Consider the following 24,092-nt stretch of genomic DNA (forward strand, 5'->3'; position numbering starts at 1 on the left):
GACGGGGACGACGACGGTATAGGGAATGTTACCGTACCCTTGTAACACTGAAAAACTTCCCGAGCTTTGCCATTAACTTAGCATTTATTGCGCCGATCCTCCCCGAGGTCCCTGATATCCTGCCTGTTGTGCGCCCTACGCTAGAGCAGCTAACCCGCGAGGAACTACCTCGCAGTGCTTTCTTGCGGAGGGATATATGTTTGTGCGAAGTAGCGGAGGGATACCATCTGCTATATAAGGAGGGCGCAGGGGACACTGTGCCTCTTTTTGCGGCGGTCGGGCATAGGGCGTGGGTTGCAGCGTGTGTGCCGCGCCGCTGCCGTCATGGGCTTCGGGGACCTTAAGTCCGCCGCCGGCCTGCGGGTCCTCAATGATTTCCTGGCTGACAGGAGCTATATCGAGGGGTGAGAGGAGGCTGGGGGAGTGCTGGGGCTCGGGGACGTGAGCCTGGCCAGGCCGCGGTGAGGCTCGCTGGCCTAACGGGAGCCAGCGCGGGGGGGCAGGGCGGGGGCCGTGCCGGCGCGGCGGGGCCTTCACACACGCGTGTGTTTCCACCCCGGCAGCGGCTGCCGTTAGAGCCGCTATGGGAGGCGTAGCGCCGGAGCTGGCCGAGCATGCGGGCCGCTGCAGCGCGCCCGCGGTGCCCAGCCCGCTTGGCTTCCCGCACTTTGTGCGGTGCTCGCTGCTGGGCCTAGCAGCAGCCTGGCGGGCTCACCGAGCTGCTGCTGCGGCGCTGTCGTCTCTGTGCTCGGCGGCGGCTGCTTCACATCTTCCTGCGTGCACCGAGGAAGGGGGCTAACTTCGGCTTGTTCTTCGCAGGTACGTCCCTTCTCAGGCTGATATAGCAGTCTTTGAAGCAATCGCGGCCCCACCTCCTGCAGACTTGTTTCATGCTCTTCGGTGGTACAATCATATTAAGTCGTACGAAAAGCAAAAGGCAAGGTATGGTTAAACTGCTGCAATATATGAGCGAACTGGCCTACAAAGTGTTGTGTTTGTCTCTTGGAGTTTGAACACCGTTTTTCACTGGTGCCACGTCATTTTTTGTGTTGCTGTTGGAATAGGAACAGCTGTAGAAACAGCCGACGTCTTCTGTCAGTGCATTACACTTTTCACTTAGAATTTAGGCAACCTGATTCTGTCTCTGTTAAGTTGCTGACATTTCTGCTAAAGCTTGTAAGAAAAACTTCAATTTTGTTGCTGCCATTTACACATACCTGCTGAAAGCTGGAAGTTACCTATCAGTAATCAACCCCATAGAGGTAGCACCAAAATGGATTAATAAGTATTACAGAGATCTTTAAAGATAAATATAATAAATAAAGATAATAGTTAAGGGAAGTGGTTCTTTCAGGTTTTTAGTCCTGGAGGATAAAACAGAATTATTTGCAATGCAGAAGCACATATAAAGAAGGGGACATAGGAAAGCAAATGTTATCTTTTTTTTTTGTAGCGATTTTAATGTTCATGAAAGGTGCTGTGTTGACATCAGACACTGAGACTGCAGGCCTCTCTAAAAAGGTGTGGTGTATGTAGGCAGTGTCAGTATTGCTACACTGCTTCCTCTGTATGCCTCTGCCCTTTTCGGAGGGAGCTCTTATGAAGTTGGGTGGCTCAGTCAGCAGTCCATTTCTGAAGCTCTTGCAATGCTGAAGGGGACTGAGATTATAAAGTTGTTTCATGAAGTCAACTCTGTTGAAACTACTTGCAGTTCCTGAAAACTAAAGCTAGTTTTATGACTTGTAGCAGCAGTTCACAGTAACAATAGAAGTATGAGCATATCCTAAGACTACAGAACTATATGAGCTATAGGAGAAGATTAAGTTGGGGGTTTTGGTCCCTCACCTGCTGTTGTGAGCTAGCTTTCAGAATAAAACATTCGCTGAAACTTGTGAAGTCAGAAGAGGATCTGTTACCTTGCAACAACATGTTTTCTGTCACTGTTAGTTTCTAAAGAAATGAAAATACTTTTAGGGAAACGTGAACAAGTAGCTGATAACTATTTCTACACAGAATATATTGCAGATAAATTATTCCAATAAGAAAGCTTTTTCTATCCATATATTTGGGTGGAGCAGCAACGTTGGGCAGGATCACAGCTTAGGTGAACAGTCTTTGAATATGGAATATGTTTTTTGTCTCAATGAGCATGTCAGGAATATTGAGGGGGTTGTCTTTGGGGAGGTTCTGCTTTCAAGTAGCAGAATTGGATTATTTTTTCAGCGCAGCGTTTTCACTGTAAATACAGTTGTAGGTTCATTGACAAATCAGCAGTGTTTGCTTTGATAATTTGAGTAGGTTCCTAATAACTGCTTTTTTTCTTCAGCTTGCCAGGGGTAAAGAAGGCTTTGGGGAAATACGGTCCTGCTGATGTTGAGGACACAACAGGTGCAGCCACAGAAAGCAAAGATGATGATGACATTGATCTTTTTGGATCTGATGATGAGGAGGTACTTGTGATTTTTTTTCTATTATATTTGGATTTTTAGAAATACCCAGATACGTGGGGTTTTGCCTTCACTACTTAGTTACTTAAATTTGTGATCTTGATACCAGATCTTACTTGAAATTCTCAAATTCAGCTGTCTTTGCAGAACAGAAAAGCTTGGAAGGTAAAAACTCAAGAGTCAGAAGGGAATGTGTTGCAATGGGATAATCTGTCTACTTTGACTGGTTAGCATGATGAATAAAACAAAAAATCACCATCTTTCGGCTGACAGTTGTGATGATTTGTTTTTGCCTGAGTGGATGCCAGTCAATTTGTTAATACCTTACAAGAGGCGTGGGTTTGGTGGCTTTCCGTAACTTTAAACTTCTCTTTCAGGAAAGTGAAGAAGCAAAGAAACTGAGGGAAGAACGTCTGGCCCAATATGAATCAAAGAAGTCCAAAAGTAATGTCTACCAGGAACTTTTTTAAATCTAAGTGTAATAGCTAAGCTTGACTGGAACGAGACAGGAGTAATTAGTTTTGCTTGAATTGCCTGTGAGCTTAGGCTTTCCCATAGCAGGAGGGAACCTTAACATAGTTTTTGTCCTGCTTAATACTTGTTTGTTTTACCCAGAGGTTGAGCTTTTTGTATAAATGGAGATGACCTCTGGATTTTCTTTGTAGGGAAGAGGCTGTGATACGCAAGTCCCTCCACAGCTACTGGTCTGGAACTGTTCAGAACTGTAACAGTTGCAGTATTCCCTCTGTGGAAGATAAACTGTTACATGGCATTAAGCTCCTTCTCAGATCCTCTGTAAAGGACTCCCTATGTAACGAACAATGTCCCCTTCTGAATCTGTTTTCTTGGGAGTGTTTCTCAGGAAAAACCTGTATCTAAATTTTGAACATTGGGATATGCATAGCTGAAAAAATACTTTTGAAATGTGTGTTGATACAAAAGGCTTGTCACAGCTATGTGAAAAGGTTCTTATTCATGAAACCAGGAAAGTTCTTTTTGTGAAGCTAGTTTGCAGCTTCACATAATGAGATTTTTGAAAATTCCCTAGTTTTTAATGGTGATGTTCTTCCTCCAGAGCCAGCTGTGGTTGCCAAATCATCGATCTTGCTTGATGTGAAACCTTGGGATGATGAGACAGACATGGCCAAACTGGAGGAGTGTGTTCGAAGCATTCAAGCAGATGGCTTGGTCTGGGGATCTTGTAAGTAGGAGAAAAATTCAAAGCAGGGAGGGGGAGATAGTGTGGTCCCTTACCATGGTGTATGAATGGGTAGACCTGTGGTCACTGTGCGCTGATCTGTGGAAATGCAGGCAGCTAAAACAGCGCAGGAGCTACAATACTGCAGTACTTCAGTATCTTGACATTGTCAGAAAGGTGAGTGCAGCAGCGAGGTTTAGATGCAAATACAGGTTTTAAAAGCTTAAAACTTTGGTTCTGCTATCCTGCATCTCCCTGTACAGTTCCTGATGCAGCGAGCAAACGCCCACATCACTGGTTTGGGGGGGGGAAATCCCTTGAAAGGAAATTCTTCCAGGCACCTTGTAATGAATGCTGTGGTGTTGGTTAGGTGGTCTGTAATAGAGAATAAATTAAGTTTTCATGTATTCCAGCAAACAACTTTGGTCTGTTCAGTCTGTAGAATTTTTAAGAGATTCCACAATCAAGGAGTAGTAAATGCTTTTTTTCTCTCTCTTTTTTTTTTTTTTAGCCAAGCTAGTACCGGTTGGGTATGGTATCAAAAAGCTTCAGATTCAGTGTGTTGTTGAAGATGATAAAGTTGGAACAGATATGCTGGAAGAGAGAATAACAGCATTTGAAGATTATGTACAATCAATGGATGTAGCTGCTTTCAATAAGATTTAAACCTTGATATATCTAGAATAAATGTAATAGCAAAAATTGTGCTGTGTCTGATTGATTCAAGATTACAGTGTAATCCAACTCATAAATGTAAAATTTGGTTGATGGGTAAAGTAGAAGGTAAAACTTAATTTCAGGGTTGCTCCAGCACTTACTGTAGTACCCAAGAGCATGAGGAAATAGAAAATTTACATTTACCATCAATCCAGATTTAATATTTACATGGCTTTAAAAATCTGAAATGCTCTTTGCTCCATTAGAAACATCTGTAATTCCTCTAGAAGGAGGGATGGCTTTAAGGGAAAAGCACAGGGCTCCGGCAAAGCACAAAAATTTATATTATTTTTTTTAGCAGATAAACAGTAGTGTAAGTTCCTTCTAAGAGGGGGTGGTGACTAACCAAATAGGCTGTGGCTTTAAATTGGCTTCACTAGGGAGTGGAAATGAAGATCAGTGAGGAGCAGCTCAGTGCACTGGAGATGAGGAGACCTTGTGAGACACTTGACTGGACCCGAGACTACTGTGATAACTCCACATCTGTTGTGTGGACACTTCACCCAAGGTGTGAAGACTTCTGCAGTGGAATTACTTAAAATTCCACATCTATTCTGGGCCTTCTTAATTAGTACGGTGAATAAGTGTTGATAAAAGCTCTGGCTTTTGCACACTCCAAGGTGCCTGTGCATCTTGTGCCTCCGGTGGCCCGGGCAGGTGTGGCGGGGCTGGGGCATGGGGCTCTGTTCCTCGAGAGGCGACCAGGGGGCAGCGTGTGCCTTCCACGGGGACCGCGGCCCCGGTGTCTGACCCGCGGCGTGGCAGTGCCGGCATTCGCAGCCTGCCGTGACCGCAGCCCTCGGCTAACGCAGATGGGTAATTCACTTCATAAACTTGCAAGTATGCACCAGGCTAAAACAACAACAAACAGGTGTTCAATTAAAATGCAAAGAGAAAGTAGCCTAATTAACACTGGTCTGAGTTGCTTACTTGGCTCCAGACTGATTTCTACATGGATGTTGACATTTTTTTAAAGATTGAAGAACCTGTCTGAACTAAATTGTTTTCTGAAAACTACCCACAGGAATGATACAAATGCAAAAACTGTCAGTTGTGAATCTTCTAGACAAATTCACATTTCTAGGCCTTCTGTTGGACTGAGGTAAAGAATTTATTGTGACCATGAACAGGAAGCCTTTTATGTGCCACGCTGAGGTCACAGAGATGAAGATGCTCAGTGCAGAAGCCTGACGGCAGTAGCTAAAATAACTCTTTTTGTTCTTTTTTCACAGAGCATCTCTGGTTATCTGGCACAGCAGGTCCTGTTTGTTTAAAGGTCTGCCAACTTCAGCTTATGTAAGAGTTTTATTTTATAATTTGTCTCAAAAAAATCTGCCTGCTAGAGGTTTAAAGCATGATTAAAGAATTGAGAATAAGTATAATTACAGGCTTCGTTCCTACCTTCCTTCCATAAACTTAACTCCTAAAACACTGGCTTTATTCTGTGTGTAATTAGAGCACAGTACCCTTTCTGTGGCAATTCTCTAGCTGTTGCTTCCAATAAATCATGTAGCTTAGGCTTAGGAATTCTGCAATGGTGTTGCTGAAAGCAAAAAATTGGCAAATGTTGCATCAGGAAAAAATGTGTCACAAAAATGTAGTTCTTATTATCCTTGACCATCATGTTTCTGACCTCCCACTCAATGTGCTTCTTACCTTTAAACTCTTTCCTTGACCTTGAGATTAAAGCTCTAAGTGGATAAAATGGCTTGATTTATAGACTGTAACTTTGTTAAAATACAGCAGGATGAACCATCCATCTGACCTGCCGGACTGGATTTTTGTGTGTGTGTTTTTCATTTATTCTAAGCATGCATGTACAAACTCTTCAGTTGATGGGATTTCTTTTGTCCAGTTTCCCCACTGCCCCCCCCCAGTGTTAGAAGGAAACTTGCTGCACAGGAACAAGCCAAAAAAACCTAGAGAGCAGTCTTCCCAGTTACAAAATAGATAGGCATGTGGGCAAGAGAATTCCACAGAATCCGTATTTATCTATATTAGGGGCTTTTGTGTAGTATTTGGGTATGTGAAAACTTAGCATCTTAAATGAGATGCTTCTATCCCAAGTGCACCCCATAACAGAAAGATCATCAGAAAGTTCCGTAACTTAGATATGTGACATACAGGAATACTGGGAAAACAGTTTCAACAAAAGTATCAGTTACAAACCAATCCACATAGCAGCCTTCAGACCCTTCCGGAAGCAGGTGAGAGTAAGTAACTAGAACCCATCCATTATGAAATGTGTCAATAGCTATTATTCCTGAATGAGTGGTTGATCATAGAGCTATTACCTGTGAAGTGTTTTGAGATAGATCCCCTTATTCTGGCTTTTTTTCCATTGTGGTAGGTTGAACGAGCATTCCTCGGTCTAAGCAGCGTAGAACTGTTGGTATTGTTTTGGACACTCTTTGGAAACAGAAACTTGGTGTGTTACCCGTTTTCTTTAGGTAACTTCCGTTATTCTTGCAGAAATGATCTGGAGATAATTCTATAACTGATGATGGTGTGAATGAGATGGTTACATTGCAAAATTGTTAATCTACTTAATTCCATAGACCAGGGCTGACTTTAGCCTTGTTCAATTCTATTCCGTATCTCTGTTGTCTACTTTAGGGGAGGCTTTCTAGTAATTTATGCAAGACAGCACATGTGTGTTTCTACATTTGAAAATCAATCTCTTTATATAGCATTATGTGTGCTCGTATAGCTGACATGCAAGAAGAAAGCTGGCATAAACCTTAATTCCTGTAGTTGACTGGGTCAGGGCTTGCTTTCATCTTCCAAAATCTTTGGGAAGGAGCTGTTCTAAGAACAGATACTCACTGCATATTGCTGCTGAGAAAAGCAAATTAACACTCTCTTTGGAATAAACAACAAAACTTTATTACTTGGAGTACAGCCAGGAAAGTAGTACTAATACATCATTCTTAGAAAGATGTCAGGGAACATGTGAAGAAAAATGGCAAAATGTTTGATTTAGGCACATTCAGCATACTATGATGAGTCACTATGTACCAGGCTGCAAATGACTCAAAGGAAGGGTGCCGCTTACCGGCTTTCCATCCCAAAGTGAAATACATTGAAATTCCACTGATCCTGCCTGACTCTCCCAAACTCTGAACCACAGTCACGCTGTTTGTATTTGCACAGCTGCCAATAGTGGATGTGCTCATGCATGCACGTTATATATATACTTTATACAAAAACAAATATATTTACATATAAGACTTCAATTACGAATAAATGCTACTTCAGTGTGTTGGCAGACAATAGACCACTAGGTAGATTATCTGAAAGGCACATTTATGCTATACACCTAGGCCAAAAACAAGGGAAAAAATAAAGTCTTGGGTAAATTGGAACTATGCTTTTAGTTTTAATCCCGCATTCAACTTTTTAATTAAGTAGTATTGCATCAGAAACTGGTTCACTCCACCTAGCGTATATGTTTGTATTGGCACATGTGTGATTCTTCAGCAAGCAACAAGTTGGAACAGAATACAGCATAACTAGGACTACTTCATCTTTCTTATGGGAGTGGACAGCGTTTCCTGGATGTACTGGCTTGCTTCTCATTTGGCAAAGTCATCCAAATTTGGCTACAGATTTGTAAGAGAATATTGTTGAATTCACTTTGCCCATTTTTTGAAGATTGGCATTAAGGCAAACAAAACGTTATATCATTTCTTTACCTTTAACAGAACAGTAAACAACTACCAATAGTTGTAAACCTCTTTGAGCTTGAAAGTTGAAACACAGAAGAAGAACAAGTGTGGCACAGGGCCTTCTGTAAGAAACATTTTCACTAATTATTTGCACATTTCAAATAAGCCTAATGCCTATATGAAATACCTGCTCATAGTATTTTGCACCCAATTGGTGCTAAAAGCACAAGAATAAATGACCAGAAAACACAGGATCTCCCATCTTAGTTTTGAGTGTAAGATAAAGAGCACTGGGAGAAAACAGATTTTATTTCCATACTTTTCTGACAAGGGAAGGCAGTGAGTCAGCATATTTTCTGTTTTGGGACCACAACAAAACAACAGGATTACAACAATATTCCTGACCAGAAACCCAGTTAGAGCAATTCCACTTTTGCTGACAGCTTTCAGTTTGGGCTGTGTGTGTGTTGCGAGCACACCACACCCGGATGATGTGTCCTTTTAAAACCTTTCAAGGAAAGCAGCAAGTGCAACGAAGCTAGCTGTTGACATAAAACTGTATATGCAAAGATGCACATCTGACTGGCAGAGGCGAAGTCAAGAACACCTTCAAACCTCCTGTCAGCTCTTTGGTGAAGGATGGTGACAAGAGCAGTCACTGAGCGGTTTCACAATAGTGCATGGGCGCATGGGTGTTGTCGGAGCTCCACAACTGCTCGCTGACAGTCCCTGAGCGGCTCACCTCCCACAGTGCCAGTTTTAGCACCTCAGAGACTGTTGTCTTGACCTGGGCCTGGAACCTTTTGCTTATCAGAACATAGAGGATTGGATTCAGGCAACTGTTGATAAAACCAAGGCCAGTGGAGAGGGGAATGCCATCCTGCAGTAAGCCATGCAAGTTTTCATCATGGTGAGCAGAGAGCTCCACAATGCTGAATATGTGATACGGTGTCCAGCACACAAAAAAAGCTACAACTACAGCAATGATGGTCCAGAAAAGCCTGCTGGAAGTCAATACAGTTCTTCTTTTCACTTTGACAATCAGCAACGAGTAGCAAATGACCATAGTCACTAGAGGAAAGAGGTAACCGAACGCAAGCCTCACCCAAATGAGAATGTGATGGGTCAGCACTATAAGTTCTCTGTCATGTACATGGAAATTGTTGTAGCAAATGGTGACATTGTTGAGAACTGTAGCTGTGTCTCTAAAGTATAAGGCAGGGCCACCAATAATTGCAGCTGACATCCAAATGATCCCACTAAGAATGAGGGTGTTCCTTACAGTCCGATACTTGTAGGAGAAGACTGGGTGGACTAGGCGGATGTAGCGGTCAAGGCTGATGAATGTCAGGAAGAAAACGCTGGCAAACATATTAAGTAGTGCAATGAACGAGTTCATTTTACACAGCCACTTCCCAAAAGGCCAGTGGAAGCCCATTGCCACATACGTAATATAGAGGGGCAGGAAGAGAACAAAAATGAAATCTGCAATGGCCAGATTGAGGAACCAGAGTGTGGAAACAGATTTATCCCACTTAAAGCCCATAAACCAGATGACTATGGCATTACCTGGCACTCCCAGCAGAAATGCCACACTGTAAAAGGAAAGGGAAATCATATGGGCAATGCTGAGGGAGGACTGGGGTGATTCATCTTCCTCAGACAAGTCGTAGAAGTAAGAGTAGTTCTCAAAATCTTCAAATGTCATGTTGCACCGTTGCTTTCTAGGGAAGAAAAGAAATGGAACAGTCAAAGGAGAAATGTTTTACTGTGCTGCAAATAGTAACCTGCAATTCCTTTAAGTTCTTGGTCATAAAAAAACCAAACACTGACTTAGGTCCACATATGTATCACTTTTTAGCCATCACTTCAGCTAGCACAAAGCTTGTGGTGTCTTTTAGTCACAGGCATTTCAAGAAATGCCTTGATCTTCAGGAACTGTCTTCCTTGCATTTATTTCTTAACAGAGAGCACTGAGCACAGTGTCACTGGTAAATTTCTGGAAGTCCAGATGCAAAGTTCTACTGCAGTGTGATTTTTCTATTCTTTTCTAATCGGGTTTCATATTTTACTACTCTGTTCCTGTTTTAAGCAAGTTTTATGAATTATATTTGTCAGAAATCAGAGAAGTGCCAGGAGCCATTTTTTATAAAATTACCACACACACACCTCAAATTACGGTTAACAAAATCATAGACAGTGGTGAAAGTGAACTGAAAGTTTGTGTGTTTATTCCTCTCTATCATGTATCTGTCTTTGACTCAAGGGACAATGATTTTTTCAGACACATTCAATGTATTAGATTTCCTTAATGCAGCAAAGGACGAGAAGGAAACGGAACATATTTCAGGGACAATACATACAATTGTGGCATTCTTCCACTAGTGAGCTGAGAAGGAGGTAATAGATGACAGAAAACAAAGCTTGCCAGGAGAATAAGACAGACTGTAAGAGTTATAGATGAAAACATATGCGTCTTCCCTTTTTCAAGACAGAACAAGTCTCGGTTTTCTTCTGTTGCAAAAGCTTCTGGAACTTACAAGTACAATATGATTTTTCACATAGGAAATGCCTTATAAAACGCCTAAGGGAAGAGTGGTGGGGGTGGTATGTTCAGGCAGACTATAAACCAAAAGGCAAATCCAGAAAAAAAAAGAAATCAATGGGAAAACAGACAGCAGAGGTGTAACAGGAAAATGCACTCAGTCCATTCCACAGTACAGACAAAGCTGCAGCACAGCACATACTTTTGTCAGACTGTGGCAGTATGTGCTATGGTCAAAACAAATATTCTGATAAATTCTGTTATTGTTTAAAGCTATGTAGTCTGGCTGGACTCAGCTGCACCAAAAAACTGTCCCTGAGAGCAGGATACTACCAGGTCATTAGCTGTGCTCAACAGTACACTGCTGAGCACTAGTACCATTCAGAAACCAAAAATCACCCGCACTGTTGGAACTCAGCCCTGCATTCCTGTAATTCCATTAATTTTAGCGTGCTAAAGACAACAGGAGGGGCGTCTCCAGAGCACACTGCCTGCAGAACCACATCTGCAAGCTTGTATTCATGTACATACCTTTCCTCCAAAAAGTAGTTCACTTATTTTGAAAGGATTACTGACACAAGTGAAGCTACGCATGTGCACACACATTAGCAGGGTTAGATTTCTCATTTGCAGATGGATAGGCCAGGGTGGAAAAAAAAAGTTGTGTAATTTTACATCTCTTGATAAAAAAGAAAAAGTAATGAGTCAATACAGCCTGTTCTGTCCAGAAGATTTGATAACCTTTGCCCTTTGTTAATTTACGTCAGGCTGAAGGTATGTTATTTGGTTTGCTGTCCTGATAAGATGACATTTATTGGGCTGCATTTATGTAATTATGTGCCCCTTGGGGGTAGATTCTGCATCAAATAGCAGTACCACCCATCTGAGTCATTTTTTCAAATAGCTTAGCAGCTGCTAAGAAATGGTATAAACAAGGAGCAGTACCACTAACATCTGGTATAGTATTACATTTAGACGTTTTCAGAGGAAAATCAGATTAATAATCGAATTTTTAAGTGTTTGTGCCTGTATATAGAACTATACCTTCAAATCAAATTTATGCACTTCAACAACAGAACAAAAATCAAATTTTTCAGTCTCTTGCTGATTAATATCTTGTATTCCAGTCACTAACCAATTTTGCTTTGAAGCTTCTCAAAAGCTAGCACAAACAATACTTGGATTCGAACATTTCCTCCCAAGCCTTTTTTTTTTCCCCAATGGTGCTAAAAAAACCATAATGACAATAACAAACATTTGCCTGATGCCCAACAATGTAATTTTATATTTAGAATTTCAAAGATGATGTATAGCAGGAGAAAGAAAACATACATAAGTGAATACCAAATATTTACCAAGCCTCTTGTAGTTTAAAATTCCTCCATTGAAAGAGCACACCTTTAGAACGTAATTGCTGTTCCAAGCTTGTATTTTCCCTTATCTCTAACTCTTATTCTTCCAATGCAGTAACTCCCCAGCAGTGAGGGCAAAAAGAGCAGGAGGAATTTTGCTTACCACGGTTCCCACTGCACAGATGCTGAAACTAGACTCTACAGCTAGGGCTCAGCGAAGACTGACAATTACATTTGCAAAGCCCAGAAACTTCTACCTATGTATATGTATGACATCCACATATACGAAGCACTTCTATAGCAGGACTCATGGTGTTAAGCCCTGCCCTGAAAAAGGTAAGCAGTAGGGGGATTTTCAGTGGAACCATGCTGGTTTACATCAATGGGACTCAGATTTTTTCTTCTTGGATAACTGTTAACCATCATTCAGCAGGCATGTTTCTTTCTGTTCTTGAAGCACACAGTCTCAAATACATGAGTTTGAACTTACTAATAATTGAAAATACTAATAAATAAAAATGAGAATCAGAATTGTCTTGCAGTTCAAGTCTAGGTCTTGAAAGTGAAGAAATCTAGTTCTATCCCTTATTCTGTCACTGGTTTCCTGTATGATCTTTGACAAATGGCCTAATTTCCAGGCTGGAAAGATTCTCATGAACTTGTCTGCAAACAGAGGCTCAGTAGGGAAAACAAGACTTTTTGCCAGCAGTTTCTGCTTGGCTTTCAGGCCACTTGCTAGAAAAGGTAAAGGAGGTTTGATGATGTTCACTGGCTCGGTCCCTGCTGGTCCAGAGTTGCAAAAAGGAGTCAAAGCAAGGAAAATGTTTTTCAATAAACAGGAAAGTGTGGTTTGTGGCCTGCCAATAGGACCTGGGGGCAGCCACAGATTACAGAACAGTGTTGTATTGTGTGTGGATGAATATAACCATGTTTAGACTTCATCCTGTATTTTTTTGTTGTTGTTTTTTTAATAGTAAACAGCCTGCGTAAAGTGTACCCTCAGTTGTTTGCAGTCTGTTCCTGTTTGCTGAGGTCACAAGCAGCTCTGAAAACTAAGCCTCCTTGATTCAGTTACTTAATTATGAATATAGTTGCTTAATTTTAAGTTTCAGAATGTTTGACCAGGATGTTTTATTTCCTGTCCCTTTATGTAGTTAACTACTAAACAACTTCATGGGACTATCACAGGCTGGCACTTGGTGCTAGTAGCCTTTAGATCCTGGGACAGAAAACAGAATTACCAAAAAAAAGAATCATAGAATCATTTAGGTTGGAAAAGACCTTTAAGAACATGAAGTCCAACTGTTAAAATATGGACTGAAATATTTGTAAAATACAAAGCCACAGAACTGCTGGGAAGAGACTTCACCATGTGCTACACGAACTGTCTTTCTCTGAATTTCACCCAGAAATTACAGAACTGGATCTCAATTGACATATTCATAGTTTTTTACTACATAGTACCTAGAGTTCATGTTCTCTGCCACCATTCCAGTATTTCATAAAGTTGAGCCATAATGACAACTGGGACAAATGATTGAATCTGCTTAAAATAGCACAGCTTTTGTCACACTAAGAATGGCCTTACGGTTACGACTTTGGACCAGTCGTTTGGACTCTATTCATAGCTATGCCACATGCATCCTGTTTGACCAGGGGAAGTCGTTTGACCTCTCCACACCTCAGCCCTGAGGTCAGTGGAATGGCTTTGGAATTAAATTACACTGGGGTTTCAGTCTAAAGGAGGAGAAAACAAACAAAAGAGTTGCAATTTCCACTCACTTCACTTGATGTAAAGTCTTCCCATGGGTCCAAAGTTCTCTGGGCACCACACAAATTGGGATCCAACTTAACGACACTGGTAGTTTATGCCACATGTTTGGGCTACAGCCCACACAACCTCTCTCACATTTGGTCCTCATTACTTCTGAAATTTACAGAGAGGTCCAAGGGAAAAGCTTATTCATTGTCTATGTCAGTTAAAAGTTAACACAAATATTTGAGTTGTAGTCCCAAAATCTATTTGTTTGGTGTGATAACCAGGGCTTAGAGACTCTAGCCAGCTAAACTGATTTCAGAGGTCACAACAGTGGGTCCTAACTTAATAGGAAAATTATGGATTGCAGAGTTGGCCATCTCAACTATTAACTTCATAGAAGAAATATATTACACAAATCTGCCTTTTAATATCTTGATGAATAATTCTGAGCATATCATATTCTATGTGTATGATCTATGGCTAAAGGAAAGCTTATGTGATTGATTCACTTCAACTTTTGTTGTGATTTGTGAGTCAAATGTTGGAGAACAACTAGTTTCTCAAAAGGTCAGCTAAAGCCTGCTTGTCATGCTGTGTCTCACCAAGTTTGTCTGGATATTTACTTCATTTGAGAGCCCTCAAAAAATTACTTGGAACTTTTGAGGTGCTAAATTTGAATTTATCTACCTTCAAAAGCATAAACATGAATTTCATCCAGCAGTGTTTATCTGTAAAGTTCAAAACACAGAAGTCTGAGCAAGTTTGTTAGAGGTGTATACATATTTCTGGCAAGTGTTTTAAAAGACATAAGAAAAGATCCTAAAACTCACAAGAAATACCGGTGAGATTACAAACTGTCGTGCACTTACATTCCTCCCTCAAAAGAGCAAAGCCAAGATGACCACTTGCCTCCACACAGAAATATTCCTATGGCAGGAAGTGCCTGATACACACATACTTCAAAATTAAATCATAGCTCTGCAATAATTTAAGCCTAAAGCTGGCCCAGCAGACAAAGCTACTAGGAAATGAGCATTTTAAGCTAGTATGCACAAAAGCAGAATCAAGGGTTATGTGTTTTCTCTTTCACAGACACATACACAAGCACCAATCTCTTGGCTAGTGTTTTAATGGTCCTTAGACATACGGTAACAAAATGACTTTGTAAGCAGTCTTGAATTCAAGAACTAAAACAGGTCATAATAGATATGATATGTGACTGGAGACCTTTTCAAGCCACAATATAGATGCGTTTTTTCTGGCAGACAAGTCAAGAAAGCAAATAACCATAATTCTCCATTACATCTTTCAGTGAAGAGGCGTTGGAAATGCATACACAGTGTACCAGCTAGACATCTTCTAAAATTTATGCCAAAAACAACTTTCTCTGAGCAAGGCCAAACATGACCCTGTTAGTCATAACACACCGCTTCATCTGTGGTATTGAAGTCATTTGACCAGACAATAGCCTCATAACATTTTAGGCAAAGTGAGTGTTACAGCAGGATTAACAAACCCTTATACAGCAGACTCAGTTAATATTGGTAAAGCAATTATTTCAGACCAGCACTTTTGCTGCCACAGAAACATTAAACAACAAATGGAAAACCCAGCTTTATATCTCAATAATGCTGCTGTAATAGGAAAAGCATCTACAGTAGGTCTGGCCTGAATATAACAAATCATCTAAGATAACGGCTGCAGTTGAGCAGTGTACCATTTCCACAATCGGGTAACTCATAAATGTCTGCAACCAGCAACTGCAAATCATCAAAAGTGATTTATTCTCATGCTCATCCCAAGGACCAAGACTTTCATACCCAAAGACAACAAAGAAACTCAGATGTCCTCAGAATATACACTGTGGTGCGGGGCATTCGGTAACTATACAATTAGTGTCTGCTCCTGCTCTTCCATTAATACTAGCTAAAAGTAGAAATATCTCTTTTAATATTCCTTTTGAATATAAGGAGTTCCATAATCACGTGACCACAAACATATTACATTACAGTCAAGAAAATGACGAGTAATATCTGGGAAACACTTAAAGTGGCCCCATTCTAGGGAAAAAGAAAAAAAATAAAGCTAAACATTCTTACAAGCAGGTAAAAATAGATGTTCGGTAAACAGTGCCAACTGAGATTTAAAATATGGTCTTATATTGCATGTGTCAGCACTGCTAAAGTGTTTACATAATTGGTCATAACACCTCAGTATTCATAACCCTTCGTGCAAGTGGGCTCCAGCGAGAAGTACCATCCGTCTGGTCTACAAATGAGGCGGCTGACAATGACCTACAGGAAATCCCTGATCAAACCAGATGCTAAACCTAGAGTTCCTGCCTGGTGGTTCAGCCATAGTCCTTTCCTCCTTTCTTAAACATAACACTGTCCCCTTCACCTATGATGGGTCAGAAAAACCACAGCTTCACCTCTGGGAGACCTTCCCCTTCCTGAAGAGAGTTTCTCCGCTGTGCTATCATGCCACTGTGCCGCAGGGACTCAGCGGCTACTTGGGCAGCCATTACAGGTTCTGGTCTGTTTTCTGTACGCTGGAGAGAAAAGGAACCTGGATCTCCACCATTTGCTAGTCACATACATTAATCTGTCTCTGCAGGCCCAGAACACACCTCAGAGCTGTTAAGCACACGTCCCAGATGACAAAGCCCAGCAGGTACACCATAGACCATATTGGCTGTGTCCTCAGCGTGTAAGATACACACACTAGTGAAGTATTGTTCCAAGGACTTTTCATGTGTTTTCCTATTCCTCCACAAATGCCCGCAGTATTTTCTGGGCTATAAGCCATCAATCTAACTACATTCCTAGAGTAATGGAGATACCCGATTTATAACCAAAACATTCCAGCTGATAACATACTTTACTTTGTCCTCATAGCTGATATGCTAGGATCACTGTGTACAGTAGATTAAGGGTGCCTACTTCTGTATCAGTGTTACTCTAATATTCCTACTCATACAAAGCAAACTCCTATTTACTTTAAGATCAAGTCTACAATAAGCACAGCCTGTGTCCCTGCAAAATTGAAAAATGTATATTGTTAATACAATTTCAAGAGGGCTGGATATCTATCTCCCTAATATAGTGTTGGAAACACTCCCTAGCACTGATAAGAATAGATGGCGCCTATGATTAAAAGCTTGGAAATACCAGTTTTACAGGCTTCCCACATTAGCTTTCCAAATCACTTCTCACTTGGCTCGACCAGATATGATACAACACCCTCAGTTAAGAGTTTAGGACCTCAACAACACATTATTCAGTTTTCTTAAATGGACAATGGTTCTCAACATTTCTGAAACATCTAATTAAAAGGATGTGGGGCTGCACTCATTAAAATACGATCACTAGAAAGAAGAAATGGGAGTGTAGAAAGTGATATTACATTGACAGTACAGGACTTACTATTCACCACTTTCTCTCTCATCTGGAAGGCTTCAAAAGAGAGTAAAACTCTGTGCCAGGTTCGCACTCACTGAAAGAAGCAAGCATTTTATGTTGGGAGAGTACCCAAAGGCCCTAGCCTTTTGAGATCAAAGCCTCACTGCATCTAGGCACTGTAATAAGCACATAATGAGAGGCAATTTCTGCCTTGTTTATAATTAAACAGCATAAACAGACACAAGAAGAGTATGGAAAGGAACAGAAGTATCTTGCCCAAAGCCAAACAGTAGATTCAAAGGCAGAGATGGAGGCAGAATTCAGATCTTGCCAAAAGAATGAAGAGGCAAGTATCTTTTGTGGATAGAAGGAAAGGGTGCTGGTTTTTCATACTTGTGCCTTGTGATTCTTGAAACACATCCTTTGAGAAGTATCAAAAAGGGACAATAGAACCTGGACTGGGGAAGAGAAGTAGGAGAAGGCTGCAAACCCTTTGCTAGCTAATGTCCTTGGCAAGGAATGGAGACTTCTATCTAGAGTGCTGGCCTTTGCAGAAAACCCTTGCAAACAAACCTGTTTTGTAGCACAGGGTTTTGTTAGTTTCCCTTTGAGCCTACTAATGAAAAAGTACTTTATCTGCAGCAGATCTGTTAGGTTCATCTAAAAAATTGTAATGCAGTAAATGGTGGGCCAGGTATATGAGAGCTGCAACAAGCCAGCAACAAATTCTCTCTGGAAAAGAGCAGCTGTGGGCTGATACAGGGCTTTATGTTCCAGTCTCCGGGCCCTCTGGAATGTATTGAAGACACAAAGAGCACAGAATTAGCTGAGCTCCCCTGAAAGTACTACATGCTTCCTTTGAGGATGCATAATTTTTCTCCTTGTCTGAGGAGCCTCAAACACACCGTAAAAGTAGTAGCAAGTGTGGGACAGCTGATCTGCGCATGATGGCATCTTCCTTTCTAAAACCATAGGCCTCCTGGACGCTGCCCACTCTAGTCACAGCAATTCCTTCTTCTGGTAACAGGCCATGAGAAACTGTTCCTCCCACTCAGCTCTCTTTTGCAAAGCCAGCAACAACAGAGCCCTGCACTGTTGTGAAACGGCTAGCTTTAGACTGAATGAACACAAATCAGACCATTATCAGAAATAATGAGTGAAAATTAGCCAGACAACCAGCCACCACAGTGAGAGAGACAGCTGAACTGTTGGCACATTCCATAAGACAAAATGAATAAATAATCAAATGACAAGACCATTCAACAGACTACAGTCCTCTTCAAAACTAGCTGCTTAGTGCTTGGAATAGCAGAGTTATTAATAAAACAATTAATATCTAAGAACAGATCACAAACTTCAAGTGGCTTTTAAGAAACGAGAAGAAAATTCTTTAAGGCAACTGGCTTTATTAGGAAACAGATACAAATTTTCCTCTTACATCAATCTATCAGAAATAAACACAAATCTAACAGCATTTCAGAAGTTGCTCATTAGGTTATCAGCAGAGAGATTCTTAAAATGAAAAGAAATAATTATAATGTATAGTACATATAGATTGCATTATTGTCATTAACAGCTTTTCTCTACACCCACTGGTACAGTAAAAATTTGTACTAAGATCCTGCCTAGGAATACTTTATATAGAGAGTTTCCCTGAATTATGATCCCTTTCTACAAAGGCAATTAGAGAATCCAAACCATAAATTCATTCTACAGAAGTGAAAAATAACTTCCACTATGCCACACTCGAAGAGATTTTAAGTGCAATAAAAGCGGACTCTAATATCACTCACAGCACATCTACAATCTCAAGGATTAAAGTAAATTTGGTAGGACCTCTATCTTGTCTGCCTGGCTAAGTAGCTGATAATGTTTTAAATTTGGCTAGAAGCTGCAGTGACATTAAACAAAAGTAAATTGGGTTATAAAAACATTTGCATTTCTTAGTTCAGCTGCGGCAAAACAATCATATGATGCTAATGAAAGTAAACTCTCATAAACAAGTTAATGCTGACACCAGTTTCTACAAACCTGGTCTGATAAATTGCTTTACCCTGATGTAGCCTCGCTCACTTTCTTCTCCCTAGCTTTGAATTAATAAACATTTAAAATTATTCAGTAATACAGCTAGAAATTCAGCTAGAAAGCAAGTGCGTTTTACTTCAGAGATGATCTATACAGCTTCTGTAAATCTATGACAACAAGTCTGGGGTATTGTTTGGCTTCACATTTAGAAAAGCTACAGGTTACAATGACATGGTTATCACTGAGTCTGAATAGGAGGTGGAATCTAGCCCTGTCTTATTGTGTGGTAGTATATAAGGCTTTAAATCATGTCACTTCCTAGCAAACATGCACTTAATGACAGCTAGATCCACATCCTACCTTATTCCACAACGGTTAGGGAAAACACACAACCTACCAGCTCAGATCATAGAAGCCTTTTTTAATTCTGCATGACTACTTCTTCAGAAATATTTTGCTAATCTGCTACTTAAAATTATTTCCAGTTTCTGTTCTAGAATCTGTTCAGATCAGAACTGATGTACTTATTTCTAATGATACTGGGACTTGCTATAGCTATAGGAGACATACTATCCCTAAGCAAATAAAAAAAATCAAAACCAACACGCAAGACGGGGGACGGATTTAAGTCAAGGTCACGGACATAATAGAAGACTCCTTGAAGTACGTATAAACACATTCGAAAGTCATTACAAATTACATTCACACGTACTTTCATATCTTTTCTTGCTGCAGGGAGTGTTCAAAATAATCTTTGAAATGAGTAAGTATCACATTCTTTCTTCCAAGAAGCTCTTCTAGCCAGTATATGCTACACTACTAGCTGCAGAAACACGTTATTCAGGAGAGAGGGAGAGAAAGGTTTAAAGTAACAGAGAGATTGACTTACCTTGTTTAGTTCTTTGGAACGAAACACACTGTAAGTCAGGGTTGTGAGCTCTGTGGCAGAAGGAAGAATGAAGTGATCTGCAGAGTTCAGAGTGACTTCAGTGTGATTCCAGCTGCTTCACTTGGCTACTGCCTGCCTTCTAATAAAGCTGCAGAATGATATAACGCCGTGTTTGTTTTCAGCTGAGGAAGTTGTTTCCAACTTCCCTTGGTTTTCTAGACCCAGTTCTGAAATATTGCTTTTCTGTATAATCCCAGTATTTCACCAAAAATAAATGTTAGACATGTGAATGAATCATTTTGGTCAGTGTCCAAGCAAGCAACAGATGTGGTGGCTGGTGAATGGAAAGAGACCTTACAGTTGTAGGCTGCTTTTTGTTACGCAGAGAAGAGGTTGAACAGTATTTCTTTGTAAGCTTTCTGGTTTATAGAAAGTAATGTTGAATGAGCAGAAAGATGCTTAAAAGTCACACTGAAAGCATCATTCTGTAACTGTACTGTGAGATACATTCATTTTGTATTTATGATTAGTAGATTAATCTCCTTTTGTGTGTAAGAGTGAAGTGAGCTCCTCAAAGCATCACTAATTAGTGCCCCTGTCTGTCTGTCAGTCAGTGCAACTGGTCAGAAATTTGAACTGGGTTTTAGGAGACTTGGCTTCATTCCAAGTTGTGTAAAGAGTCTGTGGAGGTTTTGTAGGCAAGCCTTATGATCTCCATGTTGCTTAGTTTCTCAGTCAGTAAAACAGGAATATTATTTCACCAGTATCTACATACCATAATTTCACCAGACTCTGATGGTACTGCACTCATCATACCATTTTAAATCAGATGAGTATCTGTCAGTCTGCTCTTACCAAAAATGATATCTTCTAGTGGAAGCAATAATCTAACAATGGTACTCCTCTGCCATTAAAGCAAAACATGTAAGATGTTCAACAGTGGTTGAGTCTAGCCAGTTCCAAATGTCCCAGATATCAACTCTGTTGATTAGTGAGAATTAGAAAGAAAACACACAACCAACCAAACCAACCAAAAAAAAAAAAATAACCAATCAAACAAAACAAACAAACAGACAAAAAAACCCAAACACCACAGAAAGAGGGAAGTGCTTAGTGAGAAGCAGCAAAACTGAAATTTCAGCATCTGGTTAGCAAGGCTATCAGTTTTAAGCACCTCTCTTATGGTCCACGGATCTCTTAACAGGATTCTCTTAACACAGATTCTCTTAACAGGAAGTAAAAATTCCTTCCAGCAAAATTAGCCTGCTTCGCCTTTCCTCCATGACAGCTCTTCCTGTTCTGCCAATACCACTGTATGTGAGGGCAAAAAGTTGTGAATGAAAGGAGAATGGAGATTATGCTACAGTGGGACACAGAATTCCTGGACCATGAGGAAAGGACAGGGGGCATGTCTCCCCTCAATGTATGTTACAGGAGACGAATGGGGCTGCCTGAGGAAAGAGCATGGAAAGACTCAAGGACCTCCTGATTTGGCACTTCACTTCTTGCATTTCAAAGGTTTCTTGTTTTCTCTAGGTAACTGATAGGTGAACTTTTACTGATAAAAGCTCTTTTAATAGTAGTTCTCTTCCTCTGTAAATATTGGGATAGGGTAAATATAGGTACCGTTTAACCGCAGATCTGCCAAGTTTTTTTGCTTGTAATGGCACACTGTCTGTAGGTACTTTGCCAAATCCAGTTATTGTAAGGCAGTTAATTCAAGGGCTTGCTCAGTACTATTTCAGTAGGACAAAAGAAGAAATTACTGGGTAGATAACTCTCATACATGGTCCACAGTAAAAGAAAAAAAAAGCTCAGCAGAGTCACACATTTACCAAATGCGCTTTTTCTTCTCCATGAAGGCAGCATTCTGGAGAATGCAATGGACTCTAGCAGGTTTGGGATAGTGAGGAATTGTCCTTAAGGGGCTGCTTCCTTCACCATAAACTAAAGCAGGTTTGGGACTACTCCAACACATACGGGGGATGATAGTTCAGCTCCTTCGTCCTTCAGAACCAAGGGAGGATTAAATGTCACATAGCAATTTTCCCCACCCTTCCCACCAGATCCCACCAGAGATACAAAATCACAACGGCTAAGGATGCGGAAGATATTTTGTGGAGACAAGTTTTCACAGAATATGCATTTCTCCACACACCCCCCCCCCCCGCCCCAAGAACAGCAGATTACTGCATTAAAAAAAATGTTTCTACTAGTCTGCCCTACCTACATTTGCTCCTTTTCAAATGAAAGGGGCTTTTGCTCTGATAAGCAATTATGCAATTTGCACAGTTACGTAAATATCTCAGAGGAAAAAAAATAAAACATAGTTTTACAGACAAAACTGCATTAAATCTGAAAAAATTTAGTTCTGCTTGTTTTCTACTTAGAGCTAGATACAGCATTTTATTCTTCTGCACATTTGATGAACCACAGTGGGAATCTTAAGTTGCTGAAGAATATATGATTGGGGCCTAAACCTTTCCTTGTTTTAGTTCCTTCTATGCTCAGACACAGTAAAACTGGAATGGTGAGTCCCAAATTACATGGCTTTTTATTATACACTTTCATGCAACCCATTAACAATTGACATAATTTTAGGAGTGTGAGCTTTTCAGACAATGTTGTGAAAGTTATATGCTTGGAAGAAAGAAAAAAAAAAGTGCCTTGTATGCTTTCATGTCTTCTCCCTTTTCTACTTGGAAGTTGTATTTTATTTTGCCATGTCATTTGTGCTTTTTCAACAGGGTAAGTTAATGAAGTTTTGGAGTTTTAACTCTACATTAAGTATGACAATATACCAGAGCTATACTGAAGAGGGATATGTATACACGAACATACAGCACATATGGAACTTGCAGAACAGAGAAATACTACTTTATACCTGATAGAAAAAGAATAAAGGAGAGCATTTTCACACAAATAATAGATATTGGGTTGCCCAGCACCGAATAAACTAGGTCTATTGAAAAGGAAATGACTTTTAAAAACACTTTGGATTCTTCAGGGGTTTTTTAACCCTATAAACCTTATAAACCTTTTAAACCTAAGCTTATAAACAAAACAAATAACCCTATTAACCCTATAAACCTTATAAACAAAACAAAGGCAAAGGATGCATAAGAAAGAAAAGATACAAGTGCAAAACCTTCAGAAATACTCTACCTTTATTAACCACAGCACAAATTACAAAGCAATAAACAAAAACAAAGTAGCTTTAATTTACCTGGATTATCAACAATTGTCTGATAGTTCTGATAATTATTTCCCACTGCTAGGGCCACTGGATTTTATCAAGCTGCCTATTAGTATGTGCAGATAATCTCAGCAGTAATAAATACCCCAGACTAAATTCACCATGCACTAATTAAGTTGTAGTAACCATGAATTTGCAAATTATGTCAAGCAAAATATATTTACTTTTTCTCAGTTTTAATTTCAGATGACAAACACAAGAAAGAAATTACTTACCTTTTGAGCATTCAGCTGTTTACAGTTCAGTTCTTAAAAAAAGATAAATATTCTTCACTGTTCCTTTGTCCTCACTGTTTGAATTAACACCTCATCGACTGAAATCCACTCTGGAAAGACAGGGTTTAACTACCTGACAATCAGGAAAAGAGTAATTTCCTCCCTTCCTGTGAAACTAATGACTATTCATGCCTATCCTTCTGGTAAAGCTGTAGTGTTTACTTGTGGCTTAACTGCCCACCATATACCATAGTCAGCAACTATGACAAAATTCTCCAGCGACACATTTAAACCCAACCACCTGATGAAGGGGGAGGCTTGGCTCCTTTAGGCAGGTCCACATCCTCTTTCTATGCTGATATTAGAAATCTGAAGATTTTCATGTATAATGTGTTGAAGAAATCCAGTAATTCTGCAGAAGGCAAAATCCTTCATCTAACTATTACTTTAGTCAGGTCAAAACACATAAGCATATAAACGAATTACTATATGTGTATGTATAAATATAAGTATATACCTACAAGTTTGAGCAGGATCCTTAAAAGCAGCACTTCACGTAACTCCTGTAAACAAAGTCAGCAGGGTGTTACTTCCTATGAAATCATGAATATTGGAGAATA

General features: G+C 40.2%; 2 protein-coding genes and 2 non-coding genes across 5 annotated transcripts; 3 read left to right on the forward strand and 1 right to left on the reverse strand.

Annotated features, from left to right (window-relative positions):
* Window positions 1–252: 252 nt before the first annotated feature.
* EEF1B2 (eukaryotic translation elongation factor 1 beta 2) lies at window positions 253–4,349 on the forward strand. Of its 2 annotated transcripts, XM_037396802.1 has the most exons (6): window positions 253–404; window positions 820–942; window positions 2,327–2,450; window positions 2,825–2,891; window positions 3,523–3,648; window positions 4,157–4,349. In XM_037396802.1, exons 1-6 carry the CDS (start codon window positions 325–327, stop codon window positions 4,309–4,311), a joined length of 675 nt encoding a protein of 224 aa, XP_037252699.1. In that variant the 5' UTR covers window positions 253–324; the 3' UTR covers window positions 4,312–4,349. The 2 variants fall into 2 exon arrangements, with proteins under 2 accessions (XP_037252699.1, XP_037252700.1); XM_037396803.1 differs by lacking the exon at window positions 820–942.
* Window positions 2,671–2,755, forward strand: LOC119153035. The gene has a single exon (XR_005106024.1). It is a non-coding gene; the product is annotated as a small nucleolar RNA SNORD51 (small nucleolar RNA).
* Window positions 3,138–3,271, forward strand: LOC119153036. Its single transcript, XR_005106025.1, has one exon. It is a non-coding gene; the product is annotated as a small nucleolar RNA SNORA41 (small nucleolar RNA).
* Window positions 4,350–7,104: 2,755 nt separating the features above from the next.
* GPR1 (G protein-coupled receptor 1) lies at window positions 7,105–22,011 on the reverse strand. The gene is made up of 3 exons (XM_037396801.1): window positions 21,176–22,011; window positions 20,002–20,149; window positions 7,105–9,754 (listed from the first exon to the last, which is right to left on the reverse strand). The coding sequence occupies exon 3, from the start codon at window positions 9,736–9,738 to the stop codon at window positions 8,686–8,688; it is 1,053 nt and encodes a 350-aa protein (XP_037252698.1). The 5' UTR covers window positions 9,739–9,754; window positions 20,002–20,149; window positions 21,176–22,011; the 3' UTR covers window positions 7,105–8,685.
* Window positions 22,012–24,092: the final 2,081 nt, after the last annotated feature.

Source organism: Falco rusticolus, chromosome 8 (genome assembly GCF_015220075.1).
Source record: "Falco rusticolus isolate bFalRus1 chromosome 8, bFalRus1.pri, whole genome shotgun sequence".
In the NCBI taxonomy this organism is placed as follows: domain Eukaryota; kingdom Metazoa; phylum Chordata; class Aves; order Falconiformes; family Falconidae; genus Falco; species Falco rusticolus.